Genomic DNA, 26,696 nt, shown 5'->3' with positions numbered 1-26,696 from the left:
CCAGTAAGAATTCCGGCTCTCACAGACCTGTTAGTTTTTCTTTAAGAAGCCCTCCTGTTCTCCACTCATTACCTGTATTAACTGCACCTGTTTGAACTTGTTACCTGTATAAAAGACACCTGTCCACACACTCAATCAAACAGACTCCAACCTCTCCACAATGGCCAAGATCAGAGCGCTGTGTAAGGACATCAGGGTTAAAATTGTAGACCTACACAAGGCTGGGATGGGCTACAGGACAATAGGCAAGCAGCTTGGTGAGAAGGCAACAACTGTTGGCGCAATTATTAGAAAATGGAAGAAGTTCAAGATGACGGTCAATCACCCTCGGTCTGGGGCTCCATGCAAGATCTCACCTCGTGGGGCATCAATGATCATGAGGAAGGTGAGGGATCAGCCCAGAACTACACGGCAGGACGTGGTCAATGACCTGAAGAGAGCTGGGACCACAGTCTCAAAGAAAACCATTAGTAACACAATACGCCGTCATGGATTAAAATCCTGCAGCTCACGCAAGGTCCCCCTGCTCAAGCCAGCGCATGTCCAGGCCCGTCTGAAGTTTGCCAATGACCATCTGGATGATCCAGAGGAGGAATGGGAGAAGGTCATGTGGTCTGATGAGACAAAAATAGAGATTTTTGGTCTAAACTCATAAAATGATGAGTACAACCCCAAGAACACCATCCCAACCGTGAAGCATGGAGGTGGAAAAATCATTATTTGGGGATGCTTTTCTGCAAAGGGGACAGGACGACTGCACCGTATTGAGAGGAGGATGGAAGGGGCCATGTATCGCGAGATCTTGGCCAACAACCTCCTTCCCTCAGTAAGAGCATTGAAGATGGGTCGTGGCTGGGTCTTCCAGCATGACAACGACCCGAAACACACAGCCAGGGCAACTAAGGAGTGGCTCCGTAAGAAGCATCTCAAGGTCCTGGAGTGGCCTAGCCAGTCTCCAGACCTGAACCCAATAGAAAATATTTGGAGGGAGCTGAAAGTCCGTATTGCCCAGCGACAGCCCCGAAACCTGAAGGATCTGGAGAAGGTCTGTATGGAGGAGTGGGCCAAAATCCCTGCTGCAGTGTGTGCAAACCTGGTCAAGACCTACAGGAAATGTATGATCTCTGTAATTGCAAACAAAGGTTTCTGTACCAAACATTAAGTTCTGCTTTTCTGATGTATCAAATACTTATGTCATGAAATAAAATGCAAATTAATTACTTAAAAATCATACAATGTGATTTTCTGGATTTTTGTTTTAGATTCCGTCTCTCACAGTTGAAGTGTACCTATGATAAAAATTAGACCTTTACATGCTTTGTAAGTAGGAAAACCTGCAAAATCGGCAGTGTATCAAATACTTGATCTCCCCACTGTAGATCCCAAGTAATTTAATTTCATCTTTAAGTTCTATATGGATGGGAGGTTTAGAAAGATCTTTCTCATATAATCCAAAATGATCATTTACTAAATGTAATTATTGCGAATGATTAAAGACTTGTTATCGGCATAAGCAGAGACAACTACACGACTACTATTACCAACAGATACACCTTTTTATCCCATCATCTTTTTAAATTATTTTTAACAAGGGGCTGATGGCCAGCACAGAGTGCTGCGCTAAGAGGACAACCCTGCTTTACACCTCTGTCAACAATGAAGGCTTCGAACTGTGATCCGTTTACATTCACTTGAACAGTTGATTTTGCACACAATCATTTTACAATTGTTATAAAACCATCTGGAAAACCATACCATTTAAGAACTGCCCATAAATACTACCTTGAAATATAATCAAAAGCTTTCTTCTGGTCTAAGCCCAGTATAAAGAAACCAGAATCACACAGGAAGAATAATATTTATTGCACTGTACAAAGGTTATCCCACATGAGTCTCCCTTTAATAGCACATGTTCTATTATAACACCTAGTATATCATTCAATCTCTTCATTATTAATTTTGTGAGAACTTTATAATCTACATTCATCATTGTGAGATGTCTCCAATTATTCAATTCATATTAATCATTATTTTTCTATAAAATACATGACAGTGAATTTATCATGAATCATTCCGTTTTCCATTCCTTCAATACATCAGTTAACATTTCTGATACATCTTTAAAACCAAACGGATAAAACTCAACCGGTAATCCATCAGGACCTGGTGATTTACTCTTATTTAAATGACTAATTTCCCTCCCCAATGATTTCACCAACCAGAGTATCTGAACATAGGTTTTCGTTACAATCATATATAGGAAGGTTTTCAAAGCTTCTGTTATTCTTTGCACATGTCGCTCAAAGACTGTTTAACAATATCACTTATTTCTGTGTCCTCTGTTACAATTACAACACCATTCTTTTCTCCTTTTAAAGACAAACTCAGAAATAAGAGGACATTATGTTGTTATTGCTCATATCACTTCCAGAAAACGTTGAATATTATGAATTACTTCATTGTTATATGCATTTAAAATCTTAAGATTCTCAATTTCATTCTCGGTTTTGTTTGTTTTTGCTTTAAGCTCAATATACTTCTCCATGATTTCGTTATGACATTTTTGTATTTTTTTTTCGTGATATCCAATTGGTAGGTGCAGGCTTGTCCCATCGCTGCAACTCCTGTACGGACTCGGGAGAGGCGAAGGTGGAGCGCCATGCGTCCTCCGAAACACGACCTTGCCAAGCCGCACTGTTTCTTGACACACTGCTCGCTTAACCCGGAAGCCAGCCCCACCAATGTGTCAGAGGAAACACCGTACAACTGTGCATGCGCCCGGTCCGCCACAGGAGTCGCTAGAGCGAGATGGGACAAGGACATCCCGGCCGGCCAAACCCTCCCCTAACCCGGAAGACGCTGGGCCAATTGTGTGCTGCCTCATGGGTCTCCCGGTCGCAGCCAGGGATCAAACCCGGATCTGTAGTGACGCATCTAGCTCTGCGATGCAGTGCCTTAGACCGCTGCGCCACTCGGGAGGCCCCATAAATTACATTTCTTTGTTGATTTAAAACCGTATATTTAAAACAAAAAAACTATCTTTCATAGTTTTCTTGAAGTTTTCCCAGTGTTCATGACTAGATCTTGTGAGACATCTTAGATGTCTGAACTTCTTAATTTCATGTCTCAGTTCGACTATGAATTCCTGGCTTTTTAGACATTTAGTATTTTCCAAAATGTATTTCTGGGTCAATTCTCAAAGCCCAGCACGGATTGGACCGTCAGGTGATCAGAATCGACCACCACTTGCATTTTATAATCAATAACCCTAATATCACATAGATTCGGTCAATTCTCGTTTTGGTTTTCAAATCAAACCTTGTGATATCCACTTTATCAGGGTGCAATGTTCATGTCGAAGTCTTCACAGATGTTAATTTGAAGGCCAACTGAGATATCTGATCATTTGGTTCCGTCACCATATTAAATTCCCCACATATAATTACTGAATGTTGGTCCCATGTTTCATGAGCTGAAATAAAATATTTCAGACATTTTCCATACGCCCAAGAAGCTTATTTCTCTAGAATGCTTTGCACAAATTAGTTTACATCCCTGTTAGTGAGCATTTCTCTTTTGCCAAGATAATCCATCCAACTGACAGGTGTGGCATATAATAATAATAATAATAATAATAATAATAATAATAATAACAATAATAATAATAATAATAATAATAATAATAATAATAATAATAATAATAATAATAATAATACTAATAATAATAATAATAATAATAATAATAATAATATGCCATTTAGCAGACGCTTTTATCCAAAGCGACTTACAGTCATGCAGGCATACATTTTTGTGTATGGGTGGTCCCGGGGATCGAACCCACTACCTGATAGATTAATTATTAATGACTAATTATTACACCCTGAAACTGTGTATAATGTGTGAGTGTAGGACCAGTAAAGGCTATGGCATTGAGCCACTATTTAGCAATGTGAGTAAGAGTCAGGCCAGACAACAAAGACAACTGAGAAACTAAGATAAAGAGGCCTCCCAATTTAGGGAGGGGAGAAACTGTTATGAAAACATGGTGCAGAATATTGTGAGAACGGCAATAACTGAGTAAAGCAGGGAGTAGGATATGTGTGTGTGTGTGTGTATGTATGTGTGTATGCATGTGTGTATATGTGTGTGTGTGTGAACTGAAGGTCAGTAGAGCAGTTTTAGAGTGGAAAACTACAGCCCGCCTACAGAGGGAAGGAATTTCTTTTTGTATGACGTATGAGTATAAAAGATGGACTCTGAAATTGTGATGGCAGAATTCTCAATGAATAAATATCTCTGACCATGCAGACCGGGACTCTGGCCGTTACTTAATTCCCAAAAGACTTACAACCTTTTGGGAGACGCACAGAGACACTAAAATAGTTTGTTAAAGAATTCACATAACAGCTTGGTCCTTCTGAGCCGGACTCCAATACCCTGTTTCTGTCATTCCAGGTAACTCTGAAAACCGTCGACGGGCGAATGATACATTCGTAAATAGAAAGTCCTGCCCTTTGACATTAAGGGTTAAAACAGGCCAGAGGACACCTGATTAATGACAGAGACGGTGACGGAATCCAAACCTACATTGAATCTCGGCTGCAAGGATAAGGTCAGTAGTCTTTATTCATTAACTTGGTGAAATTGATTTGAGGACTTGCTAAAATATTGAAAAGTAGCAAATTGATCAATGCGTAGCCATTTTAAGTGAAATGTGGGGTTGACTGTCAGGAATTATCAAGATTACATTGTGAGGATAGACTCCTCCGTAAAGTATGAGATAATTCTGGGGGACTAGTCAACCTGGTGGTGGGTCCGTAATGATTCACGGTAATAGGCCATTACCAAAAGAAACTACCCGGTGTTGAAATAGAAGGAACTATTAAAAGTACACCTATGGGATGTAACCTGTAAGAGATTATTGAACAGTCAACAAATAATCCGGGTTAAACAAATACAAAAAGTACACCAGAAGGAATTGAAGTAGCATGTGTGAGAAATATAATATTAGTAAAGTCAAAAGTCACAAACAACTGTAGATTTTGCTGTAACTCTATCCGTTCTGGAGCCTTATAAACTCCAGGTTACCGATACAACACCAATAATCATGTAAGGTTGTGTACGTGTGAGACCTAATGTTTGCTCAAAAGTCACATGAATAATTCCGGGTGGTTGTATAGAGGAGGGAGAACCCATTCCTGTTGTATGAGACTGTCAGGAATTATCAAGATTACATTGTGGGGATCAATCCCTCTGTAAAAGTATGAGATAATTCTGGGGGACTAGTCAAGACTACATATACAGGGAGAGGTGGTTGTATAGAGGAGGGAGAACCCATTCCTGTTGTATGAGACTGTCAGGAATGATCAAGATTACATTGTGGGGATCAATCCCTCTGTAAAAGTATGAGATAATTCTGGGGGACTAGTCAAGATTACATATACAGGAAGGGGTGATTCAAGGTGTTGTTGTGTGAAGCTATTTTGAATTACTTGTTAAATTGACTTGTTATATAGAAGAGGTGGCTAAGGGATTTTTAACAGTACCAACCATGGGGGGGCAAATCCTCACAAGAGGTCCCAGAATTTACTGGGGACGAGAAATGCTTGATGTAATTAAAATGGAATCCAGGGATAGAAGATATCTCCATTATGTAACCAGGTGGAGGGAGAGGTATGGTTTTGAGGGATGTCTAGACGCAGATAAACTCGAATCCATGCTTAAACAGATACATAAGGTGTGTAAAGGAGAAATAAGCAGTGAGAGAGAGAGAGAGTAGGAGGGGGCCAGTACCCACTGGTAGCCTTACCTAATCTATTGGCGGTGAATGAAAGGGGCCCCAGCAACCTTAGATGTATACAGTAATAATAATAATATGCCATTTAGCAGACAGGCCATGAACACAGAGGACGTGGCCAGAGCGGTAGAAAGAATGACCCACCCCAAAACAGGAATAGTAAGGTTTGGGCTGCCGTTAGAGGGCAGTGGGTTTCAGGGGATGCCCAGAGGACACTTTTGCCATGGGCCGATTACGGAGAGTATGTTGGGAAAATAACTGAATTGTGTAATAGCCTCAGAGAGACATGCAATCCATCATGAGCAGAATAACAGACAGGACAGAGCCAAGAAAGAAGAGGAAGATGCAGAGTAACTAATTGCCACTCTGGGAGAGATGGCGGGTAGAACTAGAAACTTAGGAGAGAGAGGAGATAAGGCAGGAAGAAAAGAGAAGTGAGTGAGAGGGAAAGAGAAGTGAAGGTTGAGGTCTCCGTGCCTCCCCCAGAGCAGAGGGCAGAAAGGTTATATCCAAACTTGGCAGACCAGGCATGGAGAGAAAATCCAGATGATGAATACGTAGGGAGGAGAAGGAGAGTGCAGGGGAATAATGTTGCCCCCCCACCGGCCCCACCTCCCTATGAGGAAGAAGGGGCTGGAGGAGGAAGGGAAGATGAAGGTGAGGAAGAGCCAGAGGTAGAGGAGTACCAGACAAGGGCAGAGAAAGTCAGACAGGAGAGAAAAGAGAGAAAAGAGAGAAGAGAGAGAGAGAGAAGTCCATCCCCCAGCTTTGAGCGTGAGGAAGAGGAAGATAAGGCGTGACTAGTCCTTGAGGGAGAAATAGTAGACTCTAGTGGGGGGAAGACTAAGGAACCCTTTGATCCAAATTGTGAGGTGTTTGAATTGGCTACTATTGACTTAGCACTTCAACAGGAACAGAAACCTTATTTGACATTGACAGTAATGGGTATGAAAATTAAATTCCTTTGTGATACGGGAGCCTGCAGGACAGCAACCTGTGCAACAGACAAGCCAGATGGAGTCAGGATTGATGGGGAGAAAATCATAGTGCGATCTGCCTCTGGTCATCAATTTATTGAAAGGTTATCAGCCCCAATAACCCTAAAACATGACCAATCAGGATGAGAGGCAACCATACCCATCCTGATATCTAAGCTGTGTCGGGTAAATTTACTAGGACGTGATGTAATGACTAAATTGAATGTGGCTGTCATTTCCGCTGAGAGGGGAATGAAAGTACACATAGTCAGAGACAATATGGTGGTCTGTGGGGAAGGGGAGCCATGTTATTGGGATAGGCAAGATTTGTTTAGGGTGGGAATAACTGATATTCCCCGAACCTTGATGGAACTTGCTGATGATGTAGTACCAGGCCCCACTAAAATGTCCCCCGATGACCTACACTGTACTCTCTGGTATAACAAACACCCAGGTCCAGATGCAATCTATGAGAAAGCATTATTTAAAACCACAGAAAGGACTATAGCCTTGAAATGGTTTCACTATGACAACACCCACGCAGTAGTGGAGGTGGAAATAGGGCCCCAAAGTCAGAGACTGTTCAGGGAAATATGGAGCCCACATGTGTCCCTAGCAAAGGAGCCAGCAGAGGACTGGAAAGACATGGGCCAGTGGGTATCCAAGGGTAAGAGGATCACTGATTGGGTCAATATTGTGAGTGGCGATCAACACAGCCCATCCACAGATAGTACATTTAGATGAGAATAGCAGATGCTGAGGAGAGGAATACCTGTTGACAGAACAACAGGAGTCAGACTTAAAAGAAGTTCCAGAGCATTTGTGGTCCTGGGGTCCAGCAGACGTAGGATTAATAAAAGGGGTAATTCCAGTACAGGTGATACCCAAATCTAATCATAGGCCATATCAGAAGCAATACCCTATGAAACCAGAAGCAATAAAAGGTTTGCAGTTTACCAAGAGCAGATTGGGAGGGACCTTGAGGGAGGGCCAATTCCCGGGGAGATAGTGAGGCCAGAAACAAAGGTGCAGTGTCCTGGAAATCACAGTCTGTTTTGGTTTTTTTCAGTTCTGCTGGGAGTACATTGGATGATGGGGTTTTGTGTTGAATTAGAGACAGTTAGACTATTAGTCAATACCTAGGAGAGAAGAGAGGTTACGGTAGCAAAGACAGACAAGAAGGAAATGGTAATAGTGGAGACAGGAGTGAGTGGAAGTGTTACAATTGTGACAAAATGGGACATTTTGCTAGAGAATGTGAGGAACCGTGTACTTACTGTGCAAGGAAAGGGCACCAGTTAAGAAACTGTAGGCAGAAGGGGAAGAGAGAAATCAGGAGTCCTCATGACCTGGCTGTTTGGTTGTTGTTTTTTAATTGGGGTTTTCAAATAAAAAACAACACACCTAGTATGATGTTTATAAAGCCTTGTTGTTTCAATTTTGGGGGGTTTTCAGCAGGTCAAGGGTGATAGGTCTTAGAGGAGCATACAGTGAATTTTATGGAGTTTTTTAGGTTTTGGCTGAGTTTGGGGTATATATGATTTCTTATGAGAATGAATGTCATGAGGATTAATGAACACTTGGGATAAGTAACATTTATTAAATATTTAGAATAATGGTAATGTTTGGTATACTATGGGATGGAATTTCAATTGCCTCTGAACTCTGTTTTAACTTTCTGGTGTTAATTAATCATCCACACTGGTAAATTCTAAAGGCATGAGAGGAGGACTTTAAGATAGTTTATTTTACCAATAAATAAAAATAAGGGATGGCAATTGGATGATAAATTACCAATATTACCTAAGTGATTGTTAGGTAGGTGATAATATTGACACATGGGCAGTGACATGTGTCAAAAGGAGGGATGGATGGTAGAACAGATTAGACAACACTTTGTTGCACATGGGATTACTAATTATATAAAAAAAAAGATGTGTTATCTGTGCTCAAAATAATCACCAGGGCAGACAAAGGGCACCTCAGGGTGAGTATCCTCCGGCTAAGTACCCTTTCCAGCAATTGGAAATGGATTTTATAGAGTTATCACGGAGTGAAGGGAAGAAATTTAGAGTAACCCCAGATAAAGATGGGTTATCCCCCTTTGAGAAAGTGTTTGGAAGACCTTACAGAATGCCACAGTTGGCAGGACCAGACAGGCAGACATAGAACTAGAGAGCACCCTAGCAGAACACGTGAGAAGGTCGTTTATTAACCACACCTGTATGTCAGAGGTTTTGTGCCCCCACAGGTGAATTAAAGGAGAAGGTGACCCACTCTATCTAACCAGGAGACTGAAGCAGGCCTGGCGGGAAGGGCCCTACCAAGTACTGCCTTTGCCAGCAGAATAGCTGAGAGATCCATCTGGGTGCATGTCACACACTGTAAAAAGGTAAAACCAGCTACACCTGACGAACAAACACAGAGTTAGGAGAAAGATCCGATCACCACTAGGGCTCGGGGGTTGGCTCCTTAACGAAGATTCCCTTACCCTGTCTGATCATCCCTGTGTGAGTTCGATAGAAGGTAAAGCAATGGGTTGGCCTCTGGCATCTGACATGTTCTCAGGGCGAGGGTGGGGATTCACAGGTCTCCCGACGGTAGGTAGCTGTCTGATTGTGGGGGCCATATTCCTAACACACACGGACCCTCCTGTTTCAGCCAGAAGTGGTAGTTAACCTAACACAAGTTGAAAAGGCATAGGAGACAGCTAGACGTAGGGAAAGGGGCAATTCTAGGGACTTTAGGGAAGGACATCACCATATGTATGTCACCATGTACATCCTGGGACTATGTAGTTGCTTATACCAAGCGGGGGGGGATATGTCAATCTCCATACACAGTTCAGGGACAGGTGTAGTATTGTGAAAGTAGGGAATTATCAGAAATGGCAGTGCGACCCATATGAGGGTAGGTACTGTCTGAAAGTCTGAACTATGCTAAAACAGATTACAGACCTGACAAGTGAGATATCTTCTTCAACTGGGGCACCCTATAGAGTAAACCTCTCTGAGGGAGGTAGTGAGACCGGGGCCGTGGTGAAGATAGTGCAAACTATAGACCTGAAGGAAGTAGTACAGGTGGAAACGGGGTATATAAATCTTAACCTGTGGTTGGAATGGATTCAGTATACGGCAAGAACTATGTCTAAAGAGGACTGTTTTGCCTGTGGGACAGCCAAACCAGGGTTAACAACTACTCCGTTCCCCTTGACAGGCTTTGACTCTGTCAGGTTTATCCTCCATGCAAGCCACCTGGGAATGTGGTGAAAGAGTCTTGTAGTAACTTGCACTTTCTGTATCCCCTGATAACAAAGTCACCCCGACCTAGGTTGCCTCCGTTTGAAGTCTCAGGGGATTCTTATTATTGTTTTTCTAGGACTAGTAAGGATAGGATACAGGGTAGGGCATCTTAGCTCCTGCTCCCACACAGAGAATGTCACACCTAAAGAGACCATGACTAATCTCTCCTCTTTGTTGCAGCCAGAGGATTTTAGGAACCAAAACCAGGCCCGTGCTGACATCTGATGGTTGTGTGGTGATAACTGATTGTGAACTCACCTACATACGCAAACAATCAAACGTGTCAGAGACTGGTGAGTTGTCACGTAGAAAGTAGGACCTCCTCCCGGGATCCTTTGATGAAAGGATATATATTGATGGGATCCACAATCAGATCGCAGCTGGGTTTGAATCAAGTATTTTCTGGTGGTCAACAATTAATAAAAACGTAGATTGGATGAATTATGTTTACTATAACCAGCAAAGATTTATAAACCACACTCGTGATGCAATAAAGGGATTAGCTGAGCAGACAGCGGCAACTAGCTTAATGACATGGCAGAATAGAATAGCTTTAGATATGCTTTTGGCTGAGCGGGACGGGGTTTGTGTTCTGTTTGGATCTATGTGCTGTACTTTCATCCCCAAACAATACAGCACCGGACGGGTCCGTGACCAAAGCGCTTCAGGGACTCAGCACGCTGGCGAACGAACTGGCTGAGAACTCTGGTATTGATAGCTCCCTAAACGGTTAGTTTGATAACATATTTGGTAAATGGAAAACTATTGTTGTAACTATTCTGGGTGAAGTTATAGCTTCTATGGGTATACTTGTTCTTTGTATATGTTGTCTTATTCCCTGTGTCTGAGGGTTGGTGAGCAAGGCGGTTTCCCAACAGATGGTGAGATACGGCCCAATCCCGGACTCCGACTGAAGGATATGACCTACCAGGCTTGGTGGAGGACGACGACGATCCAGATAGTTTGAGACTGGATGTTTTCCTAGAACTATAAATCTCTAGTTTAAAAGTTATTGTAATGATCTTTTGTGTATTAAAGTCTCGTTTTAAGTATGATGTACTAGTTACCATTGCTAAAAAGTAACGTTATGCTTTTAATCATGGGGTAACCCTGATGAACCTGTAATGTTTTAATATGCAAACCAACTTATATACTTCAATGAGTGTGATTCATTGCTATAACAACATATATTTTGTATGTGTGTAATATTTAGTCAAAGGGTGGAATTGATAGATTAATTATTAATGACTAATTATTACACCCTGAAACTGTGTATAATGTGTGAGTGTAGGACCAGTAAAGGCTATGGCATTGAGCCACTATTTAGCAATGTGAGTAAGAGTCAGGCCAGACAACAAAGACAACTGAGAAACTAAGATAAAGAGGCCTCCCAATTTAGGGAGGGGAGAAACTGTTATGAAAACATGGTGCAGAATATTGTGAGAACGGCAATAACTGAGTAAAGCAGGGAGTAGGATATGTGTGTGTGTGTGTGTATGTATGTGTGTATGCATGTGTGTATATGTGTGTGTGTGTGAACTGAAGGTCAGTAGAGCAGTTTTAGAGTGGAAAACTACAGCCCGCCTACAGAGGGAAGGGATTTCTTTTTGTATGACGTATGAGTATAAAAGATGGACTCTGAAATTGTGATGGCAGAATTCTCAATGAATAAATATCTCTGACCATGCAGACCGGGACTCTGGCCGTTACTTAATTCCCAAAAGACTTACAACCTTTTGGGAGACGCACAGAGACACTAAAATAGTTTGTTAAAGAATTCACATAACACTACCCTGGCGTTACAAGCGCTGATTAAGCTGATTAAACAACATGATCATTGTACAGGTGCACCTTGTGCTGGGGACAATAAAATGACACTCTAAAATGTGCAGTTTTGTCACACAATAGAATGCCACAGATGTCTCAAGTTTTGAGGGAGCCTGCAATTGACATGCTGACTGCAGTTATGTCCACCAGAGCTGTTGCCAGAGAATTGAATGTTAATTTCTCTACCAACATCGTTTTAGAGAATTTGGCAGTACGCCCAACCAGCCTCAGAACCGCAGACCACATGTATGGCGTTGTGTGGGTGAGTGGCTTGCGGATGCCAACATTGTGAACAGAGTGCCCCATGGTGGTGGGGTTATGGTATGGGCAGGCATAAGCTACGGACAACAAACACAATTGCATTTTATTGATGGCAATTTGAATGCACATAGATACCGTGACGAGATCCTGAGGCCCATTGTCATGCCATTCATCCGCCGCCATCACATCATGTTTCAGCATGATAATGCGCGGCCCCATGTTGCAAGGATCTGTACACAATTCCTGGAAGCTGAAAATGTCCCTGTTCTTCCATGGACTGCATACTCACCAGAGCATGTTTGGGATGCTCTGGATCGACATGTACGACAGCATGTTTTAGTTCCAGCCAATATCCATCAACTTCGCACAGACATTGAAGAGGAGTGGGACAACCTTCTACAGGCCACAATCAATCAGCCTGATCAACTTTATGCAAAGGAGATGTGTCGCGCTGCATGAGGCAAATGGTGGTCACACAGATACTGACTGGTTTTCTGATCCACGCCCCTACTTAAAAAAAAATATATATATATATATATATATATATATGTTTCCAACAGATGCATATCTGTATTCCCAGTCATGTGAAATCCATAGATTAGGGCCTAATTAATTTCATTTCATTTTACTGATTTCGTTATATGAACTGTAGCTCAGTAAAATCTTTGAGATTGTTGCATGTTGTGTTTATATTTTTGTTCAGTATATACACTGTATACTCCAGACTCCGACATTGCTCGTCCTGATATTTATATATTTCTTAATTCCATTCTTTAGCTTTTTAGATTTGTTTGTATTGTTAGATATTAATGCAATGTTGGAGCTAGGAACACAAGCATTTCACTACACCTGCAATAACATCTGCTAAATATGTGTATGCGACCAATACAAATCTATTCATTTCATATTTTGTAAGTCCTGGTGGATGGTATGACCATCTTTAAAAAATGCCATATGTTAGCTTAGAAGTAGTTATCATTTGTGCAAATGCAACTAATTAGAATCTATACAGCAGCATGACGTGATAGTCTACTGTGTGTTCATCTGCCCTCTTCTGACACTTTCTCTGTGTCTTGTCTGTTGCTGTCTCAGGTTCTTGTTTATTACGGTCTCCTTTGTCTATCCTCTTTTGTTATAGCCTGTTCTGTTCTGCTGGTGTCTCTCTCCATCATATCCTATTCTTCTGTTGCTGTCTCTGTGTCTTGTCTGGTGTGTCGCTTTAGTTTTGCAATCCAAAACGGTCAGGGGCATAGTGGGGTAGCTTAACTTGTTTTGGGCCTGTGTCTTGGTCACCTAAATTATAATTTTTCCTACCATTGCCGCTGGCTGCTGCTGTTCTAAGTGCTCCACTGTTCTCATCTGTCTTCCTCCTAGGGTCATCTGCAAGGTAGCAAGGTAGAGGTGCAACATGTCATTAGTTAGTTCTAAAGTGACTCTATACTGACACGACCAGGGCAAATTCAAGTGTCCGCATAACAGAGCAACACAACTCCAAACATGACAGATAAGAAGCTACATACAGTGGGGAAAAAAAGTATTTAGTCAGCCACCAATTGTGCAAGTTCTCCCACTTCAAAAGATGAGAGAGGCCTGTAATTTTCATCATAGGTACACGTCAACTATGACAGACAAATGGATATTTTTTTTTCCAGAAAATCACATTGTAGGATTTTTAATGAATTTATTTGCAAATTATGGTGGAAAATAAGTATTTGGTCACCTACAAACAAGCAAGATTTCTGGCTCTCACAGACCTGTAACTTCTTATTGAAGAGGCTCCTCTGTCCTCCACTCGTTACCTGTATTAATGGCACCTGTTTGAACTTGTTATCAGTATAAAAGACACCTGTCCACAACCTCAAACAGTCACACTCCAAACTCCACTATGGCCAAGACCAAAGAGCTGTCAAAGGACACCAGAAACAAAATTGTAGACCTGCACCAGGCTGGGAAGACTAAATCTGCAATAGGTAAGCAGCTTGGTTTGAAGAAATCAACTGTGGGAGCAATTATTAGGAAATGGAAGACATACAAGACCACTGATAATCTCCCTCGATCTGGGGCTCCACGCAAGATCTCACCCCGTGGGGTCAAAATGATCACAAGAACGGTGAGCAAAAATCACAGAACCACACGGGGGGACCTAGTGAATGACCTGCAGAGAGCTGGGACCAAAGTAACAAAGCCTACCATCAGTAACACACTACGCCGCCAGGGACTCAAATCCTGCAGTGCCAGACGTGTCCCCCTGCTTAAGCCAGTACATGTCCAGGCCCGTCTGAAGTTTGCTAGAGTGCATTTGGATGATCCAGAAGAGGATTGGGAGAATGTCATATGGTCAGATGAAACCAAAATAGAACTCTTTGGTAAAAACTCAACTCGTCGTGTTTGGAGGACAAAGAATGCTGAGTTGCATCCAAAGAACACCATACCTACTGTGAAGCATGGGGGTGGAAACATCATGCTTTGGGGCTGTTTTTCTGCAAAGGGACCAGGACAACTGATCCGTGTAAAGGAAAGAATGAATGGGGCCATGTATCGTGAGATTTTGAGTGAAAACCTTCTTCCATCAGCAAGGGCATTGAAGACGAAACGTGGCTGGGTCTTTGAGCATGAGAATGATCCCAAACACACCGCCCCGGCAACGAAGGAGTGGCTTCGTAAGAAGCATTTCAAGGTCCTGGAGTGGCCTAGCCAGTCTCCAGATCTCAACCCCATAGAAAATCTTTGGAGGGAGTTGAAAGTCCATGTTGCCCAGCGACAGCCCCAAAACATCACTGCTCTAGAGATTTGCATGGAGGAATGGGCCAAAATACCAGCAACAGTGTGTGAAAACCTTGTGAAGACTTACAGAAAACGTTTGACCTGTGTCATTGCCAACAAAGGGTATATAACAAAGTATTGAGAAACTTCTGTTATTGACCAAATACTTATTTTCCACCATAATTTGCAAATAAATTCATTAAAAATCCTACAATGTGATTTTCTGGATTTCTTTTTCTCATTTTGTCTGTCATAGTTGACGTGTGCCTATGATGAAAATTACAGGCCTCTCTCATCTTTTTAAGTGGGAGAACTTGCACAATTGGTGGCTGACTAAATACTTTTTTTCCCCACTGTAGCCCCTAGGCTATTTGAATATAAAGAGACATCAGCCCCCCAAAACTTTCCTGTAGAATGGAATAAGTTATAAGACCTCTAGGATTCCTTTCATCAGTTCTACCACCTCAACATTGCCCATTTTTAAACAGCGTTAAATATCTACACTGAAAAATATATATATATATAAACGCAACATTAACAATTTAAAATATTTTTAGTTACAGTTCATATAAGGAAATCAGTCAATTGAAATAAATTAATTAGGCCCAAATCTATGGATTTCACATGACTGGGAATACACATATGCATTTGTTGGTCACAGATACAGGTACCTTTTTAAAAAACAAGGTAGGGGCATAGATCAGAAAACAATTCAGTATCTGGTGTGACCACCATTTGCTTCATGCAGTGCAACAGATCTCGTTTGCATAGAGTTGATCAGGCTGTTGATTGTGGCCTGTGGAATGTTGTCCCACTGGTGGCGGATGAATGCAACGACAATGGGCCTCAGGATCTCGTCACGGTATCTTTGTGCATTCAAAAATCCAATAGAATGCAATTATGTTCATTGTCCGTAGCTTATGCTTGCCCACCCCATAACCCCACCGCCACCATGTGGCACTGTTCACAACGTTGACATTAGCAAACCGTTCACCCACACAACGCCATACACGGTGTCTGCCATCTGCCTGGTACAGTTGAAACCAGGATTCATCTGTGAAAAGCACACTTCTCCAGCGTGCCAGTGGCCATCGAAGGTAAGCCTTTGCCCACTGAAGTTGGTTACGACACCGAACTGCAGTCAGGTCAAGGCCCTGGTGAGGACGATAAGCACACGGATGCGCTTCACTGAGACGGTTTCTGACAGTTTGTGCAGAAATTCTTCAGTCTGCATGCCAATTGCACGCTTCGTCAACTTGAGACATGGCATTCTATTGTGTGACAAAACTGCTTATTTTAGTGTCCTTTTAATATCCCCAGCACAAGGTGCACCTGTGTGAGGATCATGTTGTTTAATCAGTTTCTTGATATGGTACTCCTGTCCGGTAGATGGATTATAAGGAGAAATGCTCACTAACAGGGATGTAAACAAACTTGTGCACAACATTTTTGAGAGATACGCTTTTTGTGCGTATGAAACTTTTCTGGGATCTTTTATTTTAGCTCATGAAACATGGTGCATTTAATATTTTTGTTCAGTGATAGTTGTGGTAAAGTTCAGCTTCAGTCCACAGGGGGGAAATGTGTCACTGTCAGGAGATACTGTATGTGCTTCAGTCAGAAAAACATTCTCATCTCTTTGGTCTTAGGTAGCTAGCCGGCCAGTACTTACCGAAGTGGCTAGGGGAAAAGCTAGCTACAGAAACTAAACCCATTAAATACACTCGCTGGAAATTAACACTTTTCTTAATATCATGACTTTTATATCAACATCCTTAGCTCGCCGATTCACTAAATATACTGTTAATATTTCAGTGTGTGATTCTCTATACTCTCATTCTATCTAGTGTACACGTGACAAACTCACTACTCACCACGCATGCGCACACACACACACACACACACGGTCTAGATTCTACTGTATACTTTATGCTGTACCTGGCGTGACAAACTCTCTACCCTCCCCAACTGCCAACCTCCTATCCCCGTCCCCCAGTCTCTCTTCTCACCCACACACACAGAGAAAACTCCCCCATCCCACCCGGTGTTTCCTCCTACATCAAACAGCTCAGGGCAATGGCCCCTGAGGGACTATCAGCCTGGCACACCGAGAGATAACCTCTCTCACAGCGCACGCGCACACACACACCCATCGGTAGCCTAGGGATTACTGGCTGCAGGGTGAAAGACAGACCGGTTCGGAATGACTCACAGTAGGCATCAGACTGTCCATGGCAGTGTGTGTGTATTTCTGTGTACTGTATATGTGTTTCTTTGTCTGACTACCCCAGCTTTGGAATGCTGCCAGAGTTCCACTGAACCAGTGATTAGCCCAGGATGTTTTTGGTCCCGAACCTTTTGATAGTGCAATCCTATTATAATTTTGCATTACCATGCATTACTTGCGCTATGCAGTATATATATATTTTTTTAATGACAAAAATAAACAATACAATATACTGCTCTAGGCAGTAGCATGCACTGCAAGAAGCCCCTGGAGTGACGCAGTGCCTGCTTTGATTGGTCGAGATTTCACAATGCAGTGGAGTGATCACGTCCCTTGAACCCTCCCCCACCCCTACAGCAGTGGTTAGAAGTCAATGAGAACGCGCCTATGCTTCCTATGCTTAGACGTTGCTGAAGCCTGACAGCTCTTACAATGTCTTACATTTGACATTTTAGTCATTTAGCAGACACTCTTATCCAGAGCGACATACAGGAGCAATTAGGGTTAAGTGCCTTGCTCAAGGGCACATCAACAGATTTTTCACCTAGTCGGCTCAGGGATTAGAACCAGAGACCTTTCGGTTACTGGCACAACGCTCTTAACCACTAAGCTACCTGCCGCCCCTTCATAGGTATTTGAAGTACCAGCTAACCACATATGGTAGCAATTTGTAAGTCGATGACATTATTTGTTGCGACGCCACGCCTTTAGCTGTGGAACGTGCCCAATGTCATCGCTCAGCAAAACGCTTGTCACTCAGTCAGCGTCTACAGCATATCACAGAGCAAATATGGATATTCTGAACTTCTTCCCGAAAGAGAGGCAAAATAAACGAGCAGGTTGCACACAAGCAGGCACCAGTGAATGAGGTGGACAGGGCAGAACAGCCAGAACATCTAAGTGCAGCAGCAGAGTTAGCCACAGGTTTGTACAGGGTTGGTGGTAGCTAACTAGCTAGTCTCCCTCAGCATAAGGGTTGGCTAATGCTAATAAACCAGTGTTAGCGCTCAGCATCCTTAAGCTATTGGGTGTCAGTCAGAGTTATTTAACCCTTCTACAATTTCCACGGCCCTGTGGAAATCAAATTAATATAATTTTTAAAATCCCCATCAAAATCCATCTGTTTAAGGTGGAGATATCAGCTTTTTTCCATGGGCTGTGTCTCACAAAAACATCTAAAACGTCCGAATGGTTTGGCCTACAAACTATCTCGGTTTTGCTCTACGACCCCCACAAGCGTCACGAGACTCGTCTGAAGGTCCCCGGTACCAGTTTAAAAAAAATATGGAAGTATATATGGAGATAGTTTAGTGCCTAAAATAAGGGGTTAAATAAATGTTGATGATTTGGAAAGGCACACACCTGTCTATATGAGGTCCCACAGTTGACAGTGCATGTCAGAGCAAAAACCAAGCCATGAGGTCGAAGGAATTGTCTGTAGAGCTCCGAGACAGGATTGTGACTAGGAACAATTCTGGGGAAGGGTACCCAAACATTTCTGAAGCATTGAACACAGTGGCCTCCGTCATTCTTAAATAGAATACGTTTGGAACCACCAAGAGACTTCCTAGAGATGGCCACCTGGCCAAACTGAGCAATCGGGGGGAGAAGGGCCTTGGTCAGGAAGGTGACCAAGAACACAATGGTCACCTAAAGACTCTCAGACCATGAGAAACAAGATTCTCTGGTCTGATGAAACCAATAATGAACAATTTGGCCTGAATGCCAGGCGTCACGTCTGGAAGAAAAACCTCGCACCATCCCTACGATGAAGCATGGTGGTGGCAGCATCATGCTGTGGGGATATTTTTCAGCGGCATGGACTGGGAGACTAGCCAGGATCAAGGCAAAGTACAGAGTGATCCTTGATGAAAACCTGCTCCAGAGCGCTCAGGACCTCAGACTGGGGCGAAGGTTCACCTTCCAACAGGACAACTACCCTAAGTACACAGCCAAGACAATGCAGGAGTGGCTTTGGGACAAGTCTCTGAATTGACTCCTGAGTGGCGCAGTGGTCTAAGGCACTGCATCGCAGTGCTAACTGTGCCACTAGAGATCCTGGTTCGTATCCAGGCTCTGTCGCAGCCGGCCGCGACCGGGAGACTCATGGGCGGCGCACAATTGGCCCAGCGTCGTCCAGGGTAGGGGAGGGAATGGCCGGCAGGGATGTAGCTCAGTTGATAGAGCATGGCGTTTGGAACGCCAGGGTTGTGGGTTCGATTCCCTCGGGGGGCCAGTATAAAAAAAATATGTATTCACTAACTGTAAGTCGCTCTGGATAAGAGCGTCTGCTAAATGACTAAAATGTAAAATGTAAAATGTATGTCCTTGAATGGCCCAGCCACATCCACTTGAACCCGATCAGAGCCACTTGAACCCAATCAAACATCTCTGGAGAGACCTGAAAATAGCTGTGCAGCGAAGCTCCCCATCCAACCTGACAAAGCTTGAGAGGATCTGCAGAGAAGAATAGGAGAAACTCCCCAAATACAGGTGTGCCAAGCTTGTAGTGTCATATCCAAGAAGACTCAAGGCTGTAATCACTGACAAAGGTGCTTTAACAAAGTACTGAGTAAAGGGTCTGAATACTTATGTAAATGTGATATTTCATTTTTTTTTTTACCTGCACCACACCACTACCTTGACGACTAGGGTCCGATTCCCCTGATATGTCCTTCCTGTCTGTGTACCCCTATTTGTATCCATCAATCTCCCCTCTCTACATGCAATCATAAAAGTGAAAATACAAGGAGAAAAATTAGAAAGGGAGGGACTCTCTATACAATGCAGCGCCCAGTAGCTCTTAAATACATAGGCCTACTGACACAGGTCTGTAGAAACAGATCTGTTGTGGTATGTCTGCAAGCGAATGCCTAAGAGACCACTTTCAAGACAATCTAAAGCATGAGAGATCTTTCATCAATCTCCTCTTTGAACCACAAGTGTCTGCAGACGGAACATACTGTACACGTGAGGATTGCAAAGGTGTATTCTTACCTTCCCCTCCTCCTCTCTGTATGAGTAGCGTGGCCTCTGCTCCGACAGGACACTCTTTGAGCAGCTCCACCACACGGCCATGTCCCGCCCCCGCCACACCCTGCTGGTTCACCTCCAGGATCAGGTCTCCTTCATTCAGACCCACTCCGCCCTGCACACCCGGCTCCAACACCTGTACAACACGGAACATAGTCAGGAATGAGGACTGAAAAGTAGGGGTGACGACAGACAGAGGGACTGATGAACAGATGGACAAACGGACACAGACAGAGCAGTAGAATACACAATGCAACATTTACAACATACAGGGAAGGTTACCATGAGAATAACACCGCACCTGTTTGACCCGCTGCCCCGTGGAGCTGTCGGCGATGGTGAACCCGAACCCTTCTGCCCCCTTCACCATAGTCACCGTCAGCAGCTCCGCCCCCTGGATCACGCCCCCGGTGATCCCTGTCGCCACCGACGGCACCATGGAGACATTGTCGTCGCTTGGCGTCACAGCCAGTGCAGACCCGGGGGTGATGGGCGGTAACGACGACCCATCCAGGTGGGTGTCCCCAGGGTGGGGTGCCCCGGGCTGGGCTAGAGCCTGTGGAGGGAGCTGAGAGCTCAGGGAGAGGTACTCCAGGTAAGGGTCGTAGCTGCTACGCCCGTTCACCACCATGGGATGGTGTTCCAGGCCCATGGGTGTCAGGGAGGCACCGGCGGACGCCCCGCTAGGGTCCTCGGGGTCAAAGGGCAGGGGGTAGCCCCGGCAGAGGACCAGGGTGACGCTTTGTCCGATGGGAATGGATTGGAAGAGTTTGACCACGTCGGCGTGAGTGGTGCCCAGGCAGCATATGTCATTGATGTAGACGATGACATCACCTAAAGGGAGAGGAGGCAGTTCTTGTTCGGAAGAAGATGGTCAAACAGGGAGGGACTACCTGGCCAATTACACACGTAGAAAAACCTACTGTACAAACACATTCACGTGTCTCAGCTATCATCAGAATCTCCAGGGACCTATAGAGTGTGTATAATTAGTAAACACAGAATAAGTCCAATGTCCCCAGAGCAGGGGTAGGCAACTAGATTCAGCCGGGGGCCAATTTTTGTCAGAGCAGATGGTAATTTGTACACTACAAATGTTTTGTATTTATTAGGGATCCCCATTAGCTGCTGTCAAGGCAGCAGCTACTCTTCTTGGGGTCCAAACACATTAAGGCACTTACAAAGTATACCCAAAAAGAGATTGTATTTAAAAATAACATAATCATTTCATACCTTGATAACATTGAGACACGATCACATATGTCTCTCTTTTTATTTTTAGGAATACTTGGGAACAGATTATTTTTTTATGAATTCCTGGTGATTTTAGTCAATTTTTACCAAACACTAAAATCCCCAAAAAACTAAAATATTTTGGGGGCCAAAGAAATATACTTGCGGGCCTGTTTCACCTGTTGCCGACCCCTGCCCTAGAGTGTCACAGAGGCCCATGATATCAGTATGGCAGAAGGGTTAGAATGAGGGCAAAGCTCCACAGGGGTGTGTGTGTGCAGTGGTGGAAAAAGTACCCAATTGTAATACTTGAGTAAAAGTAAAGATACCTTAATAGAAAATGACTCAAGTAAAAGTGAAAGTCACCCAGAAAATACTACTTGAGTAAAAGTCTAAAAGTATTTGATTTTAAATATTTAAGTATCAAAAGTAAAAGAATAAATAATTTCAAATTCCTTATATTAAAAAAAAAAGGGCACACTCCAACACTCAGACATCATTTACAAACGAGTACTTTTGGGTGTTAGGGAAAATGTATGGAGTAAAAAGTACATTATTTTCTTTAGGAATGGAGTGTAAAAGTTGTCAAAAAGATATAGTAAAGTACAGATACCCTCAAAAAACTACTTAAGTGGTACTTTAAATTATTTTACTTAAGTACTTTACACCACTGTGTGTGTGTGCAGCAGAAGCTCAGTGCCAGCAATCAGAAGAGGGTGGAATCAGGACAGAGAGCAAGCAAGAGGGAGATGGCAGACTCTATTTTAACAAACCTAATGCAATGGTAAATGTTAGCGCTGGTGTTAACGCTATAGGTCCAGGGTTGTGTCAGAAATATTTTAGCTATTTTCATTGCGGGAACTTTGAGCGCAATAGCTGGGTTTTGATGGATAAATACTTTATAGATGTGATGAGGGCTTGGCCACTCATTGGCCAATCAACACATTTCATGGCTTAAAACTGCATGCCGTTGTGTCAAGTTCTTTAGGTAATTGACAGTCTTTGGGTTGTCATCAACTCCAATTCAGCTGGGGGCATGGAATATTATTTTCCAAGTCCATTGTGGATTGATACAGTTTATCAAATAGCATAGGCTACAGTAACGAGTAAACCAAGTAAAAAATCCAGTGTTTGCTCAATATGTTAGGAGTGTTGACAGTCAACATTGTTGTAATTTGCTTCAAATATAGGCCTATACACATCACACTTCTCCTCAAATAAAACATACTAGGCTCCCATAAATTGTATTGTATGTGTGAGGCACATTCTCAATAAGCAAGATACAGTGAGTGAAAAAAGTATTTGATCCCCTGCTGATTTTGTACGTTTGCCCACTGACAAATAATAAATGATCAGTCTATAATTTTAATGGTAGGTTTATTTGAACAGTGAGAGACAGAAAAACGCATGTCAAAAATGTTATGAAATGATTTGCATTTTAATGAGGGAAATAAGTATTTGAACCCTCTGCAAAACATGACTTAGTACTTGGTGGCAAAACCCTTGTTGGCAATCACAGAGGTCAGATGTTTCTTGTAGTTGGCCACCAGGTTTGCACACATCTCAGGAGGGATTTTGTCCCACTCCTCTTTGCAGATCTTCTCCAAGTCATTAATGTTTCGAGGCTGATGTTTGGCAACTCAAACCTTCAGCTCCCTCCACAGATTTTCTATGGCAAAGAGCTCAAATTTGGTCTCATCTGACCACAATACTTTCACCCAGTTCTCCTCTGAATCATTCAGATGTTCATTGGCAAACTTCAGACGGCCCTGTATGTGCTTTCTTGAGCAGGGGGACCTTGCGGGCGCTGCAGGATTTCAGTCCTTCACGGCGTAGTGTGTTACCAATTGTTTTCTTGGTGACTATGGTCCCAGCTGCCTTGAGATCATTGACAAGATCCTCCCGTGTAGTTCTGGGCTGATTCCTCACCGTTCTCATGATCATTGCAACTCCACGATGTGAGAACTTGCATGGAGCCCCAGGCCGAGGGAGATTGACAGTTTTTTTGTGTTTCTTCCATTTGCGAATAATCACACCAACTGTTGTCACCTTCTCACCAAGCTGCTTGGGATGGTCTTGTAGCCCATTCCAGCCTTGTGTAGGTCTACAATCTTGTCCCTGACATCCTTGGAGAGCTCTTTGGTCTTGGCCATGGTGGAGAGTTTGGAATCTGATTGATTGATTGCTTCTGTGGACAGGTGTCTTTTATACAGGTAACAAGCTGAGATTAGGAGCATTCCCTTTAAGAGTGTGCTCCTAATCTCAGCTCGTTACCTGTATAAAAGACACCTGGGAGCCAGAAATCTTTCTGATTGAGAGGGGGTAAAATACTTATTTCCCTCATTAAAATGCAAATCAATTTATAAAATTTTTGACATGCATTTTTCTGGATTTTGTTGTTGTTATTCTGTCTCTCACTGTTCAAATAAACCTACCATTAAAAATTATAGACTGATAATTTCTTTGTCAGTGGGCAAACGTACAAAATCAGCAGAGGATCAAATACTTTTTTCCCTCACTGTATAGCCTTGGCTGACCGTTGATATGGCGTTATAGGCCTGAATAATTTGAATATGTTTGGAGGAGCACATCTTTGGTAAAGGCCGCAACACACACACACACACACACACACACACACACAGAGAGAGAGAGAGAGGAATGTGGCTTCATAGATTTCATGCTTTTCTAACTAAATTGTGTGTGGTTAGTTCCTAAAACACTATACCTGTTTCCATCTTCCGGTCCTGTGCAGCGGGGCCCTCAGGTATGACACTCTTGACCTGCAGGAACTCATCCGGTTCGTCCCCTCCAATGATGGTGAAGCCAAAGCCCATGTTTCTCTTCTGGAGAGCCGTGGACAGAAAGGAGCCCTTCAGCTGGGTGGGGTCCCGCGTGAACGGGGGCTTCTCTGGAGAAGGGGGGGTAGAGTAGGCCAGTTTAATACAGTAGAATAATCACTCTTTTAAAAAAAAATGCATGTATAAATATATTTTTAGTAGAGGGGGTGAGAGATAAGGGAGGAGATACATATCAGAAATGGTTAGCCTGGACCGGGAAGTCAAACCCAGTCTCTGGCGCAGGGATTATATGTGGACTAGTGTTTGCAGTGTTACCCACTCAGCCAAACTCAGGCACAATAATAATAGCAACCAGACGCTGCACTTGACACATTTATGAAATTGCTTATCCCAGTTACTAATAAGCATGCACCCATTTAAGAAAATGACTATTAAAAATGATTAAATCCCCGTGGATTGATGAGGAATTGAACCATTGTATAGTTGAGAGGGATGAGGCAAAATATATGGCAAATAGATCTGGCTGTACAACCGATTGGCAAACATAATGCAAATTGAGAAATCATGTCACTAAACTGAATAAAAAGAAGAAACTACACTATGAAACAAAGATAAATGATATGATAGTAAAAAGCTATGGAGCACCTTAAATTACATTTTGGGAAAAAGCAAACTCCGCTCCATCATTCATTGAATCAGATGGCTCATTTATCACAAAACCCACTGATATTGCCAAATACTTTGCAGATTTTTTTTTTTATTGGCAAGATTAGCAAACTTAGGCATGACATGCCAGCAACAAATGCTGACACTACACATCCAAGTATATCTGACCAAACTATGAAAGACAAACATTGTAATTTAGAATTCCGTAAAATAAGTGTGGAAGAAGTGAAATAATTATTGTCGATCAACAATGACAAGCCACCGGGGTCTGACAACTTGGATGGAACATTGTATGTGTTATGGCTTTACACCCCCTGCTATATTGTTGATAAAGAGTTACCTGTCTAACATAACACAAAGGGTGTTCTTTAATAGAAGCCTCGCCAACAAAATCCAGGTAGAATCAGGCATTCCACAGGGCAGCCGTCTAGGCCCCTTACATTTTTCAATCTTTACTGATGACATGCCACTGGCTTTGTGTAAAGCCAGTGTGTCTATGTATGCGGACGACTCAACACTATACATGTCAGCTACCACAGCCACTGAAATGACTGCAACACGTAACAAAGAGTTGCAGTTAGTTTCAGAATGGGTGGCAAGGTATAAGTTAGTCCTAAATATTTCAAAAACTAAAAGCATTGTATTTGGGACAAATAATTTACGAAACCCTAAACCTCAACTAAATATTGTAATGAATAACGTGGAAATTGAGCAAGTTGAGGAGACTAGACTGCTCGGAGTAACCCTGGATTGTAAACTCTCATGGTCAAAACATATTGATACAACAGTAGCTAGGATGGGGAGAAGTCTGTCCATAATAAAGCGCTACTCTGCATTCTTAACAGCACTATCAACAAGGCAGGTCCTACAGGCCCTAGTTTTGTCGCACCTGGACTACTGTTCAGTCGTGTGGTCAGGTGCCACAAAGAGGGACTTAGGAAAATTGCAATTGGCTCAGAACAGGGCAGCACGGCTGGCCCTTGGATGTACACAGAGAGCTAACATTAATACTATGCATGTCAATCTCTCCTGGCTCAAAGTGGAGGAGAGATTGACTTCATCACTACTTGTATTTGTGAACGGTATTGACTGATGTTGAACTACTGGCACACAGCTCGGACACCTATGCATACCCCACAAGACATGCCACCAGAGGTCTTTTCACAGTCCCCAATTCAAGAGCAGACTATGGGGAGGCGCACAGTACTATATAGAGCCATGACTACATCACCACATCAAGTAACTCATGCAAGCAGTAAAATTAGATTTAAAAAACAGATAAAGATACACCTTATGGAACAGCGGGGACTGTGAAGCAACACAAACATAGACATGCATGCAAACACACAATAACATATGCACTATACACACATGTACACAAATTGACGTGGATTTTGTGTTATAGATATGTGGTAGTAGAGTAGAGGCCTGAAGGCACACACTTAATATGTTGTGAAATCTGTTATGAATATATTGTAATATTTTTTAAATGTATAACAGCTTTAATTTTGCTGGACCCCAGGAAGAGTAGCTGATGCCTTGGCAGCAGCTATTGAGGATGCATAATACATACAGATACAAATAATGCCAACAAATAAAAACAGTAAAAAATATCCTGATGAAAATTCTGGTTCTTTCAATCACATGAATCTCTCTACTCTGCCTGTCTGCCTCGCTTTATATATGTCTTGGCTTTAGTTATTGCTAGTGAATTGCAACATTGTATCAACTCAGCAGGTTGGCATGCTCAGGCACATGCACTCCCTCAACGTTATCAGGACAGAGAAACCACACAAACCCAGACAATTAAAA

The 26,696-nt window shown here is 42.8% G+C and overlaps 1 protein-coding gene across 5 annotated transcripts in view; it reads right to left on the bottom strand.

Annotated features, from left to right (window-relative positions):
- The window catches only part of LOC121555266 (membrane-associated guanylate kinase, WW and PDZ domain-containing protein 2), a 333,480-nt gene that overhangs the window by 98,131 nt on the left and 208,653 nt on the right, over nucleotides 1-26,696 (bottom strand). For 3 of the 5 annotated variants that reach the window (XM_041869071.2, XM_041869073.2, XM_041869076.2), the window contains exons 9-11: nucleotides 24,146-24,328; nucleotides 20,489-21,021; nucleotides 20,152-20,323 (exon numbers count right to left, since the gene is read on the bottom strand). In XM_041869071.2, coding sequence (XP_041725005.1) covers nucleotides 20,152-20,323; nucleotides 20,489-21,021; nucleotides 24,146-24,328 — 888 coding nt within the window. Of the gene's footprint in view, nucleotides 1-13,478; nucleotides 13,545-20,151; nucleotides 20,324-20,488; nucleotides 21,022-24,145; nucleotides 24,329-26,696 lie in introns of all 5 variants that reach the window. The other 2 variants (XM_045223560.1, XM_045223559.1) reach the window with 1 other exon arrangement.

The sequence above is a fragment of the Coregonus clupeaformis genome, chromosome 11, assembly GCF_020615455.1.
Source record: "Coregonus clupeaformis isolate EN_2021a chromosome 11, ASM2061545v1, whole genome shotgun sequence".
Taxonomy (NCBI): Eukaryota; Metazoa; Chordata; class Actinopteri; order Salmoniformes; family Salmonidae; genus Coregonus; species Coregonus clupeaformis.
This window is presented reverse-complemented; position numbering and strand designations above follow the sequence as displayed.